Consider the following 16,501-nt stretch of genomic DNA (forward strand, 5'->3'; position numbering starts at 1 on the left):
TAGAAAATAACAAGGCAGTGTGAGAGTTTGAAATAGGAAATTCAGTAGCTGGAAATAATATTTACTATAAAAAAGGCTAATACACATTTCACAAATGGTAAACAAGTTCTTTTCAAGCACACATGGATCAATTTAAAAACTGACTATATATTAGGCCAAAAAAAGTTTCAAATTATAAAGAATCAACCTCATAAAAACTAATTTCTCTGATCACAGTGAATTTATAAAGCAACCAACAAAGCTTAAAAAAAACTGTGTCTGGAAAATACACATTTCTAAATAGGAAATGAAACATACAGAAGTAAACGCATGCACCACGTACAACTTGTGTGATGCAGTAGTTAGAGGGAAACTTGAAGTTTTCAATGTATAAGCAAGGTAGATTAAAATCAGAGAAGCTAATAATTCAACTCCAAATGCTAGAAAATAGTTAAGCTAAAGAAAATAGAAGGAAATAAATTATAAACAAAAGCAGAAAGCAATGAAATAGAAAACAAGCAGATATAACATCAAAGGTGAGCAATTAAACAAAAAGCTGGTCTTTTGACAAAACTAATAAAAGAAATTTTGGACAAGACTAATCAAGAACAAAAGAGAGAAAATACGTTTAATGAAAATTAAATACATGATGAAAATTAATACATGATGTAAATTCTAGTCTCTCATCAGCTTCTGAACTGCGATTCAATCAAATAATTTTTACCTATAATAGAATCTCTCTTAATTCTGCACAGGTAGCTTATTGCTCTTACAGCCATCAGCATCATTGGTACCTTTTCCTCCATAAAAGCCTGAAAAATCCATCTGGACTGATCGCTAGTTGAAATTATTTGTTCCTAGTAATTATTGAGCAAGGATCTTTCGCCACGTACCTGCCTTCGGATTGGCTGAGTTTGTCATAAGACCATAAAACTGTTGGGGATATATAATGAGTAACCAATCCATTTACATGATCTCCTTTCTTTTAAGTGAACACAGTTGTAGCTGAGCAAAAACTGACAGGGACTGAATGGCATTTTGAAATTCATAGATGTTGTGACATACAGTCAGCTGGTATGTGGTTTTAAATACAGTTTTGAAAGTCAAAGTGTGTATAAAAATATACTTTTTTAAACTTTGCTAACTTTGGGTCAATTATGAGCAAACACTTAGACCAATATTTAAATCGTACACTGTTTCTTTGTGATGCTGTTGGTGTACCTTCTGTCATTTTAAAGGCAGAGACAGATTGGTCTACAGAATACCAACATTTTTGGTGTTGGAGGCTCTTGGTTGTAGAGTCTTTGCATCCAAAGAAAGTAGGTCTAATGTTCACATTTCTGCCATAACTTTGTTTCAAAATTATCTAACCCTGGATCGAGAGATGATACATTTTTCAAGACTTCCTTGGAAATGCCTAAACCATTAAGAACAGTAAAACTCTAAGGTTTAAGCAATAGCATCAAAGACTTCAAAAGAAGCTATCCATACCTTAAAAGATTATTTTTTTTAAAAAACCAGTTGAATCTTGCACTGCAACAAAAAGGCAAAGAAAATTCCAGGAAGGCTTTAATGTCTTTAACAGCAATTCATTAAAAAAAAAAAAAAGTTCCTTAAAATAATACTAAGATCTTTGTTTCCATCACTCCACCCTGAACACTCACAGAACTCTGCTACATGCAAGACCTATGATAGAAATATTCTACATACAATAGAAGCCCAGCTGCTTCTCTAGTCACTCCCGGCTTGAGAAGTCTTTCAGTCTTTAAATCCAAGGTCATAAAAAGAGACCTTAATGTTTTCTTAAAACTTCTCTAAAGCATTAACTTTGAACTTACAAGACTTTTGACATAAACATTTCCCGGTTTACCCTCTAAAATACTTAGTGTATTAGAGATAAAATGTGTCTGAAGGAGGAAAAAATATAGGAGTAAAAATAGTTCAATATCTTATGTTACTTCTCTATCTTATTTCCAAAAAGTACCCCCCAAATCATTATTTTTGTAGGTATAGACTTTGCCCTCCTATTTAAGCATGGCCTCTCTGATTTAATCAGAGCTATCTCTCCAGTACTATGAATATCTCCTATGGAAAGGAACGCATGGGGAGGTGGGGCTTGAAACAGAACAAAAGTAAGGCGTCACAGGGAGTGCCAAGAACATGGCAAACCTTTCCATACACTTTAAAGACAATTCACTCTGTGACAACTCATTTCCCCTCCAAAGTCCCTCATTCCACCTCTGGTTCCTTTTATAGACTATCTCATTCCTTCCTCTTCTTTCCTTTCTCTTCAGTGCAATGGGACCAAGTTCCCCCAGTGCAAACCATCTCCAGCTTCCAAGGACAAGACCACAGGACCTGTGACCGTAAGAGGTCACAGATCGAAGCCATCCTCTATCTTCCATTCATTGTTGCAACTTACCCCTCATGCTGTTTCTGCCCTTACCATCTCTGATAACACGAGGTTAGAAAACAAAGGAAGCACAAAACATTAAACATCATAACATATAACCCTTATACTTAATTTTACACATTAAAAATATCACCTACCTAGTCACTTAGAAAATCACTGCAAAACATGGATTATACATATGACTTATCTCCAAATAAGAGCATTTCCTAAATTAGTAGTCTACTAATTACTAATAATCTAACATGTCTTTGCACCAACTTTAACTTAACAGAACTCACTTTTGCACCTTAGGTGGAAGACTGAGTACAATCCCAGCTGGGGGCCACAGAATAAGTTTGGGCCCATGGATTTTCCTCCAGAACTTACCAACAGCGAAAGAGCATCTCATCTAACACCAACAAGCAGTGGAGTGAACTTCTGGAGGGCTCCCTAAATGGTAGAAGTGATACAGCACTTCTAAGCCTTATGGATTCTAAATCTTAAACTTCTCTGTAACAAAACAGAGGGCTCTTGAGGATTTCGACACGTGCTATTTTGCCACGTTACTCAGTCTTTATTCTGATCCTCACAACAGACCATGAGGTTGGTAGATGAGATCTTATCATCCTCTCCAAGTGACTTGATCCCATTTACCCCGTTATTTAAGTGTCAGGTAAAATGCTTAGAATTACTCTCTAAAAATGGCAACAACAACAACAAAGCACTTTAGGAAGCGAAACTGTGGATGCACGTTAAGTTTAGGAAGTTTTCCTTGATGAAATAAAATGCCTCTGTCTTCAAAGAAAAACAAAACAATACAGAGTAGTAATATTAGCTTCCAACAAGACAAAATAGCCTTTTGAAATACCTCAGTATATCGATAACCTCAAACGTGTATTTTACATAAGGCCAATCCAATTGTGAAAATATACCTGAAACATTTGTCTGACTTTTCTTCGGGGCAGATTGACATTTAGTTTGTGCATCAATTGGTGTATCTCTTCAATGTTCAATAAGCCATCACCATTCTTATCAGCTTCCTCAAAGGTCTGCTTCACCCACTTGCAGAAAGGTCAAGAAAAACACTTGCATTTTCATCAAAATAAAAACTGCTTTCACAGAATACTCACAAGGACATTTATCATTAACACCGAACTTGAGAAGAAATTCTTTTGAGGAGGACCTGCAATCCACAGGCTTTTAGTGAGCTACTAACAGTGACAACAACAAAAGGAACTGGGGGAAGGAGAGCACATACAGGTGATTCCCTTCACTGGAAAATGAGAGTCAAACCATATTATTCTGGGAGCTTCCTTAACATTTTATCCAAACTGTTAAAGCATCTCTATGATGTGATGAGACCCCATGTATACCAAATTTAGGCCTTATCTTCTCCATCTATGATCTTTCATCCAGTATTTTTTTTTTTACCTTCACAATACCCCTATACAACATGATCTTTTCAATTCCCTTTTCTCAGTCCCACTCTTACATTTAGAAGCTTAGACCATCTCATTCAATCTCCTCATTGTTCAGATGAGGATATAAAACTAGAAGAGAGGGAGAAATTTGGTTAAGAATTAGTAAGAGAACCAGGTCTCAACCCCAGGTCTCCTCCCACTTGGTCTAGCACTGTTTTCTCCTGCACAGAAGGCCTGTCTCTACACTGCTCCTCTTCCTATGACTAGCTTTGACAATTCTTACCTAATATCCCCAACTTCTAAATCAAGGGCATTAATAGGAACTGCAAGCCTGATACAATAGAGGTTGCTTCAAAGCTCAGGTATGATACTAGGTGCCTGAGGATATGAGTTTAGATACAAAGGATTTACATCACGTGAACTGAGATTTTAAAAGGCCCCCAGGAGGATGAGTCTTGGGTCGTTTTACATAGTGAGGAAGCAGAATAACTGGTAACAAATGGATGAGTTTAAAATTCCCAGTTAAGTTTTAGCAGAGGGCTTTTTTAAAATGTATGATTCACAGTTGTTAGGGGGTAGATAACAGAAGGTGGGAATGGTATGTATATTTAGAAAACCAAATTGAGCTTCAAAATTCAAAGGGTAATGAAGAGGAAAAGAATGAAGATGATGGAAGAAAAACAGAATCAAAGTAAGGGAAAGACTTAGGTTTAAATCTAAGAAATGGGAGAATGGGAGTAGGTCAAAGGAAAGTGTCAAAGAATAACATTTGCTTATCAAACAGGTGACATCAAACTGAAAATTTTTCATTTAAGACAAAATATTAACTAACCTCCCAGTAGTAATTCAGAACACTTATACTTCTTAGGTGATTCAAACTATGATTATAGGAGATTATACCTTAGAAAGTAAAAACTGGAAAATTAGTCTTATTTCTCCTAAAGTTAAATAGAAGTGATTTTTCAATCGTAAATATCTGTTTCACATTTTGTTCCCTTTATAACATTTGAATATAACCAGCCCAGTTCTTTCAAATTCAATTGTTCCTTATAGAGTTCAGGCAGGACCTCATTATATATGATACCTGGAAATTAAAGGGTGACCCAGGACCAGGGGAAAAATAACTGAAGAATCAAAAGAGTGAAATATTTGGGCCAATTACTAGTAAGTACCTGAATCTCATTTTTTTCTGTTTTCTGGGAATACAGCACCCATTGCATGAGGTCTATTTCCTTTGACTGTGAACACTGCTCTGTGCCCCACAAAATATGTGGCCAGAGTTCAAAGAAATGAATAAATGAGTCCAAGGATGGCAGCATTTTCATCCTTTTATTCTATACTTCTTTATCAAAGCATCTCAAAGACTTCTCCAGAGAAGAAGCAGGTACAAGCAGACACTAAGCATGAATATTCTGCAGAAACAAACCCTTTTGGGTGAGTCTGTGTCTGCAAGGCCTTCAGTGTCAACACACAAGCTGGCCTTGACAATTGGTTTAGGGGATCCGGGATTGGTAAGACAGAAACAGAGGCCGACTCAGACCAAGAAATATACACTACTTCTGATTCCATGCTGACCTGGCCCTGTGACAGTGGGTCACTTACATCACCTCTTGGGGCTTCCATTTCTTCATGTATAATGTCACTGAGCACAACTAGATGACCTTGAAGCCCCTTCCAACTGTAAGATTCTATGAAAGCAAATACCATTCTCTCTCAGTAACAGTATACATGGTATAAGATATAATTGCAGGTAAAAGTATTCTGATACCTCAAAGTTGTTGTTCATAATTAAGACATGAGTGCCCAAGAAAACCCTGAATTAATGATTCATAGCCAATACATGATAAATTTAAGAAAAGAAATAGTAATTCTGCAAAGAAAAACTAGGAGAGTAAAAACTCAATGAGAAGTTACGGCCTAGTATTGTTTAATCAAAAAACTTTAGGAGAATGTAAAGCATTGAACAGTATTATTTAGTGCAGGGGTAGGCAAACTTTTTCTGAAGAGGGCCTGATAATAAATATTTTAGGTTTTGCAGGCCATTTGGTCTCAATTGCAACTACTCTACTATGCCATTGTTACACAGAAGCTACCATAGACAATACATAAATTAATTGGCATAAAATTTCATGTGTCACAAAACTTTATACTTCTTTTGACTTTTTCAACCATTGAAAACCCATTGTTAGCTCAGGAGCCCATATAAAAAGGTGGTGGGTCAGATTTACCTGCAGGCTGCAGTTTGCAGGACCCCTGATTTATAAGGAAGGTGTAAGGCTTCAGTTTACAACACCCATAAAGTCTTCTACAGGTAATAATTTCCCAAGTGGCATCAAGAGGTAAGGTGCGGGCATCAAGGAGGAGAATGATCTGATGGAGGAATATGCCAGCATCATCATCTTTGCATGCTGGGACCATCGACTTTTCAGACATCAATCTATCTGAACAGGAAAAGCAAAAGATTTGCCAATCCTTATCTCTCTTTAGCAGTAACAACAGCAGCTACTATTTATAAAATGCTTAATATGAGCTGGACAGTGTTCAAAGCACTTTGTGTATAATCAACTCATTTGATGGTCACACAATGACATAGGGCGGGCACCATCATTATCATCATCACCATGTTACAGATAAAGACTCTGAAGTAAAAGAGTTTAAGTAAGTCCCCCAAAGTTACACAGTACACGTCAGAGCTGGGGCTGGACCCAGACAAGGCAGCACTGTCTCGCTCCTTAACCACAAGACTGTATTGCTTCTGATAGACACGAGTACTTCATCTACCTCCATTCAACATGGCCACACTGCAGAAATAACTTGAATTTCACTTTACACTGGATGGATTTTTTTCACACAACTATTTAAGATTCATTATTCTCATTATTCATTCACAGTTGAAATTTTCAGGCCTAACTGAAATGTAATGATAATGAACATATCAGCTCTGTTCTCCTCAATTAATGTTATTAAATTTACATCCAATCAAGGATGTCATTCTGATTTTAAGACATTATCTAAACCCCTATCCAATTCTGACAAATCTGTATGAGAATGGTTCTCTGACTCAGTATAATATTCCCTATTTTTGACATCAGCTTCCTCTTCATTATTCATTAATTTCCTGTTTCCTTTTCTTTCCTCACTGACATAAGCATCAACTCTTCAATATTTCTTATAAAATTGTTCCTCTGTGGAGTTCTGGGGTACACTCGCTTTCCAGATAGCATATTTTCAGAGTATAAAATTCCTCAACTGTCAGTGTGATTAATTCAAATATGAAAACTTTCTACTGCCAGTAAACATGAACAAACAAATCATGTTCAAAAAACTATTCACCTAAGCTGGTAAAAATTCAAACTAGAGTATTGTAACTTTAGGACATTAAATGTAATCCCCAAGGTAACCACAAAGAAAACAGCTATAGAATTTATATAAATGGTATTTAAATATTTTGATACAAAAAAAAAAAAAGAAGACAGTAATGCAAGAAATAAGAGACCAAAAAAGCTATAAGGCATAAAGAAAACAAATAGCACAATAACAGATATTAATCCTTATCAATAATTATTTTAATGTGAATGAATTAAACTCCCCAATCAAAAGGCAGATTGACAGAATAGATAAAAACTCATGACCCTACTCTATGCTGTCTACAAGAGACTCACTTGAGATCCAAAAACGCAAACAGGTTGAAAATGAAAGGATGGAAAAAGATACTCCATGCAAATCATAACGAAAAGAGAGCTGGGGTGGCTATACTAACACCAAACAATAGACTTTAAATCAAAAAAAGGCTGTAAGAGACAAAGAAGGATATTATGTATTAATAGAATTCTCAATACAGCAAGATATAACAGTTATAGACATTTATGCATCTAATGACAGATCATCAAAATATATAAGGCAAAAACGGTGAAAATTGTAGAGAGAAATAATTCTACAATAATACTTGGAGACTTCAGTACCTCACTCACAATAGTGGATAGAACAACTAGACAGAACTAAGGAAATAAAGAATTTAAACAACACAATAAACCAACTAGATCTAACAGACATATACAGACACTCTACCCAACAATAACAGCATATACAGTCTTCTCAAGTGCACATGGGACATTTTCAGAATAGATCACATTTGAGGGCAGCAATTAAGTCTCAATAGATTTAAAAAGATAGATAGCAGGAAGAAGGAAATAAGAAAGATGAGAACAGATATGAAGTAGAAAAACAACTGAGAAAAATCAATGAAACCAGAAGTAGTTTTATCAAAAAGATCAATAAAATTGACAAACCTTTTGTTAGATGGACGAAGAGAAAAAAAGACTCAAAGTACTAAAATCAGAAGTGAAAGTGGGGACATTACTACTGATTCTACAGAAACATAAAGGACCATAAGATACTACTATAAAAAATTATACACCAAAAAATTGAATAACCTAGATGAAATGGACAAATTCCTAGAAATATAAAACCTACCAAGACTATATCACAAATAGAAAATCTGAATAGATCTATAACTAATAAGAAGATTGAATCAGTAATCAAAAATCTCTCAACAAAGAAAATCCCTGGACTTGATGGTTTCACTGGTGAATTCTATCGAATATTTAAAGAACAAATACCAAAATCCTCAAATTTTTCCAGAAAAAATTAAAGTGGAGGGAACACTTCCTAACTCATTCTATGAGGTCACCAAAGGCAGACAAAGACACTACAAGATAACTACAGACCATTATCTCTTATTTACACTGATGCAAAAATCCTCAACAATATATAGTTGATCCTTGAACACCAGGGGTTTGAATTGTGTGGGTCCACTTATATGGGAAATTTTTTTCAATAAATAAGTACTACAGTACTACACAATCTGCAGCTGGTTGAATCCACAGATACAGAACCTCAGATACGGAGGGCCAACTATAAAGTTATACTCAGATTTTCAACTGCTCAGGAGGTCTGCACCCCAACTCCTGCATTGTTCAAGGGTCAGCTGTACTAGCAGTACAATTCAGCAGCATATTAAAAGGATTATACACCATGACCAAGTGGGATTTAGTCCTGGAATACAAGGATGGTTCAACATATAAGAATTGATCAAAGTAATATGCTGCATCAACATAATGAAGAGAAAAACCACAATCATCTCAATTGATGCAGAAAAAGCATCTGACAAAATTCAACACCCTTTCACGATAAAAACACTCAACAAAATAGAAATAGAAGAAAACTACCTCAATATAATAAAAGCAATATATGAAAAAACCACAGCAAATATTATATTCAATAGTTAGAGACTGAAAGCTTTTTCTCTAAGATCAGGAACAAGGCAAGGATGCCTGCCTTCACCACTTCTTCTCAGCATAGTACTAGAAGTTCTAGCCAGAGCAACTAGGCAAGAAAAAGAAATAAAAGCCATCTAAATCTGAAAGGAAGAAGTATAATTATCTGTTTGCAGATGATATGATCTTACATGTAGAAAACCTTAAAGACTTGCAGAAGAGTAGAGCAATACCACACTTCTCACTAATTTCTTTTACTTTGAAAAAGTTATTTTTCATAAAAATACATTAACATGTAATAGTTTATTATAATTTTTAGTAAGATATTTTTGAAATTCTCAGATTTAATGTCTTATATGACAAATATCAATAGATTGAACCCACATAAAAACTCTTTGGAGTCTTCAGTTTTTAAAAATGCAAAAAGGGTCCTGAGATCAAAATCCAATTATGTTAATTTCTCTTGTCAGAGGTTGGTTTAGAAATGGGCCTGTAATAGCATTTCTGGCCATTGATGAGAGGTAGTCTTCTGTGGAGCTCCTGGGAAGTTTTTCTTTGCTCTTAAAAAAAAAAGGCAGGGGGGGTGTTATGAGAAGAAACTTTGTTCCCTCTGGGCAGGACTTCTCTGTGTTTAGAGCTGCTGCACTTCTCTTTGACCAAAGGGTAGCCAGCTAAAGGACCAAGCCAACATGCTGAGAATGGCAGAACCTAGGTCTCTAATGACATTACTGAGCCACTGAATTAACTAACCCTGGAACCGTTCTATCTCAGATCTCTTGTTCATGAGAAAATGAATATTCTTTATTGTTTGAGGCACTGTTAGTATGGTTCTGTGGCTTGCACCGGAGAGCATTCTCAATGATTCAGTATTTGTTTTTTATCAAAGGTAAAGGAGTTAGGAACAAAACTAGCAGGAAAAAGCACAGAAAGTTAATTCCTATGTTTATGTTTTGTTCATTTATGAATCCCAGTTGCATTTATCTGCATGCTGTGAATACTGATGAAAACATCATGGCTCATCAGCTTAGACCTTTACACTGTCAACATCCTTTCAGGGGCTGAATATTTCTGCTCCAACAATGCCCTTGGTGAGGGATTATAGCTAGAGCAGCACAAATTTACCACCACTCTGGGAAAAAATTAGGGTGCACATTCCAGTGACACCCAAGGAAGGAAGTGGTACTATTTCCTACATGGAGAGGGGGAACATGTATTCTTAAGACCATTCAAAATGTGAGGAAGGGAACCAAAGCGGTCAACGAGCCTAACACCCTCACTTTACAGATAAGGAAACTGAGGCCAGAAAGGCCATACATGTCACAGATTGTGAGAGTAAATCCAGTCTCCTCAGAAGTCTGCACCTCAGTTCACGCAAGCTTAAGTTTCTACATGTTCTATGCATTCATTTACTTGGGGTGGGAGTGAGGAGGGGACAGAAAGGTACTAAGGGTAAAGAAAAAAACAGCAATGGGGGGCTTCCCTGGTGGCACAGTTGTTAAGAATCCACCTGCCAATGCAGGGGACACGGGTTTGAGCCCTGGTCTGGGAAGATCCCACATGCCGCGGAGCAACTGAGCCTGTGCGCCACAACTACTGAGCCTGCGCTCTAGAACCTGGGAGCCACAACTACTGAAGCCCATGCACCTAGAGCCCGTGCTCTGCAACAAGAGAAGCCACCGCAATGAGAAGCCTGCACAGCACAACAAAGAGTAGCCCCCCACTCGCTGCAACTAGAGAAAGCCTGCACGCAGCAACAAAGACACAATGCAACCAAAAATAAATAAATAAAAATTATTAAATTAAATTTAAAAAAACAGCAAGGAAAGTGGATTTAAGCCTCAAAATTATGGGAAAAAAATATAGTCTAATCCACACACACACACACACACACACACACTCACACACAGTTTAGAATTAAAGTTCTGGGAGGATATTGGTCGTGGGTCCTCTGCCTTTTGGCAAGGGAATCTTCATCACTGATGCCGGCCATCAGGTACTTGAGGCCTGTGATCCAGGTGCGGGCCTCCTCAGGGTTGGAGGTGATGAGGTCCAGGGACTCCATGTGGTTGCCATGGTAGATGGTGAAGCAGCAGCTGGGATCAAAGTTCCCCTCAGCCTGTCTGTGGAATATTTCAGACTGCCGACCCTCGGTGACTTTGTAAATGGAGTCAATAAGTACTGTGAGGAGAGAGATACACAGTTATGTGGCAGGTGAAGATATGTAGGCAAAGCAAAATCATCTTAAAATTTAAAAATAAAATTCATTGTCTGTGAATCATGATATTAAGCCCAAATGTGAAATACAAGCTCTATCATTTCCTGCTAGTAACCTTCTCCATGTACCACTTTACTCTCCTGGACAGCCAGACAACACCCTCCTAGGTGTTGCGTCAGGATGTACTGAAATTTATGATAGGAAGACAGATATGCCCAGCAGGACAAGAAGGTTGATAGAAAAGGAGGCTATGAATATGTCAAATGTATAATTTATACATTTATGCAAGGAAAACATACAAAGACCTAGAGCCAACTTTGACGTTTTACAATATGCATAAAACAGCAGTTAAAAATTGAAGGGAAAAAGAAATTTGGTGGTAACCAAATAGCATAGCTAAATGTGATTGGGATTTATAGAGAGAAAGCTATGAGGGTAAAGGCAGAGCAGGGCTTAGAGAGGCGGAGGGGAAAACACAGTGGCAGCCCAGGGAAAGAGACATAAAGATACAGAAACACGAGACCCACTCCACAGATGTTGAACAGGCCATTTACGCTGGACTGAAAAGCGCAAGAGGGAGAGTAATGGGAGATAAAGCTGGAAAGAGATAAATCGAGCTAGAGGCTAGATTATGAGGGGCTGGAGTAACAGACCAGAGATTAGCATTATTTAGGTAGTGGAGCAACGCTGCAAGTGTGTGTCAGAGAAGCACTTGCTGAGCGGATTACTTTAGACTAAGACAGTATTTTTTGTTTGTTTGCTTGCTTGTTTGGGGGCATGAATCAGAAGGGTTGCAATCTTACTGAATGCCCATATACACCGTCCACGCCTCTGCTCTGCCTTAATGGCACAGTCCCAATTTGTCTTTCTAACTCATTCTCCACATGACTCACAGGGAAATGAGCCTACGCCCAGCCCCAGGGCAAGTTCTAGTGGGTCCAAGCCAGTGGGGTGGCCCCACTCCTGTGTCCTACGATTGCTTTAGGTGTGGGAACCCAGTTCTAACCAAGGAGACATGGGCACCCTGCTTTGAGAGAAGGGTGTGGAAAGGGGTTCTTCCCTCTTGAAAAGGAAGCACTGAAGAGAAGGTCCCTTTCTGCATCTTCACGACCCTATCAGTTTTGAAGCCACGTTGCTGCTGCCTCAATTACGATGTCAACACACAAGGGACAGAGACAAGGGCACTCAGGGAAAACAGAACTAGAGACTCAACGTCCCATGCCTGAGGCCGGCCAATCTGAGTTTCTTGTTATGTGAGAGAATAAATTTGTGTATCACGTAAGCCTAATGAGTTGAAGAGGAAAGCATCTTATCTGATAGGGGCAGAAGAAACTAGCAAAATGGAGCTTGGTTAGGAGACTTTGCAATAGGCCACCGGAAAGGTGAAGAGACCCTGGACGAAGAAGACCCCTGTGAAAACAGGAGGGAGGGAGCAGATGAGAGAGACACTACAGGGGACTCAGCAAGGACTTGGTGCTGAGTGTAGAAGGTGTGGGAGAGAGGCTTTACAGAGGAGACAGATCAATGCTATTTTACTTGATATCACTGAAACAATTTTGTTAATTCATTCATCAGTTAACTGTGTTCAGAATATGTCAAAACACTTTAAATCCCACTGGATTTATGATGTCCTTTACTTTTTATAGGAAAATAAAAGACCTCAAGATATAAAACCTCATATCCCAACTAAAAAAATATGTCTCCAACACAGGGGAAATATTACCATTTACAGTACCCGTGGATAAAACTTTTTATGGATTTAAATTCCTCCAAAGAATTAACAAAAGTAAAAATGGTCATCACTTATTCTGTCTCTTCACATTCTCTAACAACTGACCCTAAAACTTGCAGAAATACGAAAAGTTTACGGATCTGAAGCTTCAGAGCCCACCCAATAGAACCCATGTGTTACTCTGTCAAGCCAAACAGAGAATTCAAAAGTTAGTCTTACTTTTTGCCTTCTCGCTCTTCCTAGAGGGTCTCCATCGGAGGCGGGTCCGGTGCTCATCCAGGTAAAAGAGCCGGACGAGCCCTTTGGTTCCACGCTTCAGTTTGATCATCTGTGTCCCGGACTGCATTACACTCATGCATCTTTCAACTGCAAACAAGATTAGAGTACATTCAGCTCTCACACAATGCAGGTGAGTCCTGGTGTTCAGAAACCTTACTGTCAAATAAAACTTCTGATCACACCCTAAACGCTCAAGATCCAGAAGACAAATTTAGAAGAGGTAATCTGAAGAGAGAGTTGTTAAAGAATTGATTCATCAGGCTTAAACCAGTAAAAAGCCTTACTGATAGAAATAAAATTCTACTTCTAGATAAACAATGCATTACTGGTGAACAAAGCATCTTTTGTTCTAGCTGGCAACATGCTTTTTGGTATAAGAGCAATGATAATTTGGTACTTGAATTTAAAGCAAAGTTCTCAGACTTCATGTTAAAACTTGTGAGTTTTTATATAGCCAGCAGTAAAAACATCTTACGATAATGCTTCAAAATGCAATTAAAAAAAACACGACTGGCAAAATGTTTTAACAATTGTTGAAGTTGTATATGGGTTCACATTATAATTTTGTGTACGCTTGAAAACAGCTAAATAAATGTTTTAAAATGTGATGAGGAAAAAAATCAAGTTTTCACAATTAAACATAAAATATTTGTTAATGAATTTAGCTGCTAGGATTTTCTAAGTAGAGAAATAACTTGGTGATTGAACTCAGATAAAATCCAAATCACTTATTATCCAAGTTAATGTTATCATTTAAATTCTCCTCTTTGAGATGAACCTTGATGGAAGTGAGCATCTGTATCTGTTGGTGTTGTCTGTTTCCCTTTCTTTGTTAATAGCACCCACTTTTCCTTTGGAAATACTTCTTTCCCAATCCATGTGCCTTTGGTGGCCTGTCAATCACCCCAAGCAAGAAATGGGCACCTGACTTAAGCTGAGAGCAAATCTGATTCCCTTTCAAGGAACATGAGCCCTGAGTAGAGCACTGAATGAAAACAGAACTGAGTCATTTCAAAGTACAAGATTTAAGAGACACTCCTGGTTGGCCACCCCAAGATGTTACAGTTGTCACAGTTACTCTTCCTGAAGCTGGCAAATTATTCCATTTTCCCCTTGGTTCTCCAAGTTATACAATACTCTTCCAAACGCCCTTTTCTCATTGCATCAGCCAGAAACAGCTTCTGTTTCACCGACTAATACATAGGCACAGTTGCAACCATTAAAGCACTAGGAACAACTGGCTCTGAGTACCTACCTGATCAAGCAGCCTACCGTTAGATAAAAGAAACGCAGTAAGTCAACTCCAACAATGTTAGGCTTCGGCTTCTTTGGCTAACTTGTTTTTACTAGGAAAAAGCCTGATCCCGAAGCTTAACATTGTATGCACAGAGTACTCAAGGTAACTTCAACATAACCAACTTCCACTATTTCCTCCATGCAGAGCCTTTTCTTCTCCCAAAGAAATCAAGGAAGAACTGCACAAAATCAAGCATGGTTTTAGGATTTGATACTGCAAGAAAGGTGAAGTATAGGTTGCTCTTACCCATTTCATATGACATACCAAATATACAAGTAATAAAATACTGCTTAAGAAAAAAAACACGCAAACTTAAAATGTTTACTTTGAAGCCAAGAACAAAATTTGAGATTTGGTTTCACGCACATTAGTAAATTTACCTACCACTGAGCACCATTCATTTAGGTGATGAAAGCCACAGATTTGAATTCTTGACAGTCACCCTGACCATCTCACACCAGTAATTAGAGGGAGAACAGAAGACAGTCAGTGTATCAAGATAAAATCATCAAGTCTAACCACGCAAGCCAAAACTCCCAGAAGAATCTATTAGAACTTCTTTGGCCACTGACCTTAGGTCACATCAGTAAGCAGATATTCACAGTCACCCCCTGCACCATGCACAGGGCTATATAATGAGGTGAAGCAGAGAACAAGGAGACTTTGACTTAAAGACGTTAAATTTCAAGAGCATGAAACCTTTAAAAAGATAACTTATAAATGGTAGTTTAGAGCTATGGTTCAGAACAGTGTTTGGATCTAGACAGCCTGGGATAGAACTCCATATCTGCCACTTACTAGCTGTAGGAGGTTAGGCACATTATTTAATCCCTCTGTGCCTCTATGCCTTTGTCTATAAAATGGCAATAATGTTACCCCTTGAAATGTTGTTGAAGACTGAATGAGTTAATTCATGTAAAGTACTGAAAATGGTGCCTGGAACAATATAAACACTATAAATGGTAGCTCTTATTACAGTTTTATTACTGATATTTTTAAAAATAAATGCCAAGACAAAAATACATGAGAGTCCATAGTAAAAAGAGAATACAGTGTGCTGGGATGGGGATGAGTGTGGTAATAAAACAGTGTCAATGGAGGCTTGGGGGCAGGAAAGAGCAGGGGTTTGATCAGAGGATCGGAAAAGACAGTCCTCTGTCTACAGTGACCTAAAGGGGATTAACAGGATATTTGATCCTTTGGGCCAGATAAGACTAGGTGTTGGGGGTTAGGAATGCTGGCCTAAGATTTAAATCCAACAGCAATAAGAGATTCACTCAATATTTATGAGCAAAGGAATAGTGGAATAAAAAAAAACATAATTCAGGAAGATGTCTGTTTGGGAAAAGAGAATAAAATGAACTGTTTATACCAGAACAGAAAATTGAATTAACTGTACCATCAGAGATCTAAAGCAAAGACTACAGACCTATGGAAAGGACCGTCTATATATCTGGCATGATGGCCTCCACTTTATTCACACTGCCCCTTCTTTCCCTTCACTTTTCACAGTCCCATTTCTTTTCCCTGAAATGGAACTGCTATGGCTACAATATTCTCAGCATTTTAACAGGAAAAGCACAGTGATATAAAAGTTTAATCACTTACTTGAGCTAATAAATACCGCCTATCACTTAGCGTCATCCAAAGAAACGCAAACATTTTAGAAAGTGGAATCCAACCCCTTAGAGAGGGAAAGTGTTTGAATAATATATTAAATAATCACTAGCTTCACATTTATCCCACCAACTCATCCATGGGCTAAAATTCCAGCATTATCCGTTGCCAAGAACAAGTATATATGATCAAAATGTACTTGGCAGAGCTAGGGTCTAAAACAATGGGCTGCTTGAAGTGTTTATGTAGTCGCTTTATGCTTTCTCCATGATGTTCCCTATCACACAAAAAAA

At 37.7% G+C, this 16,501-nt stretch overlaps 1 protein-coding gene across 1 annotated transcript in view; it reads right to left on the reverse strand.

The window, feature by feature from the left end:
* PLCH1 (phospholipase C eta 1) overlaps positions 1-16,501 on the reverse strand; it is a 235,356-nt gene that overhangs the window by 93,286 nt on the left and 125,569 nt on the right. Inside the window, 3 exon segments of the mRNA XM_082459515.1 lie at positions 3,304-3,433; positions 11,003-11,246; positions 13,235-13,381. Coding sequence (XP_082315641.1) covers positions 3,304-3,433; positions 11,003-11,246; positions 13,235-13,381 — 521 coding nt within the window.

This window comes from Balaenoptera physalus, assembly GCF_965194825.1.
Source record: "Balaenoptera physalus genome assembly, chromosome: 4".
NCBI lineage: Eukaryota > Metazoa > Chordata > Mammalia > Artiodactyla > Balaenopteridae > Balaenoptera > Balaenoptera physalus.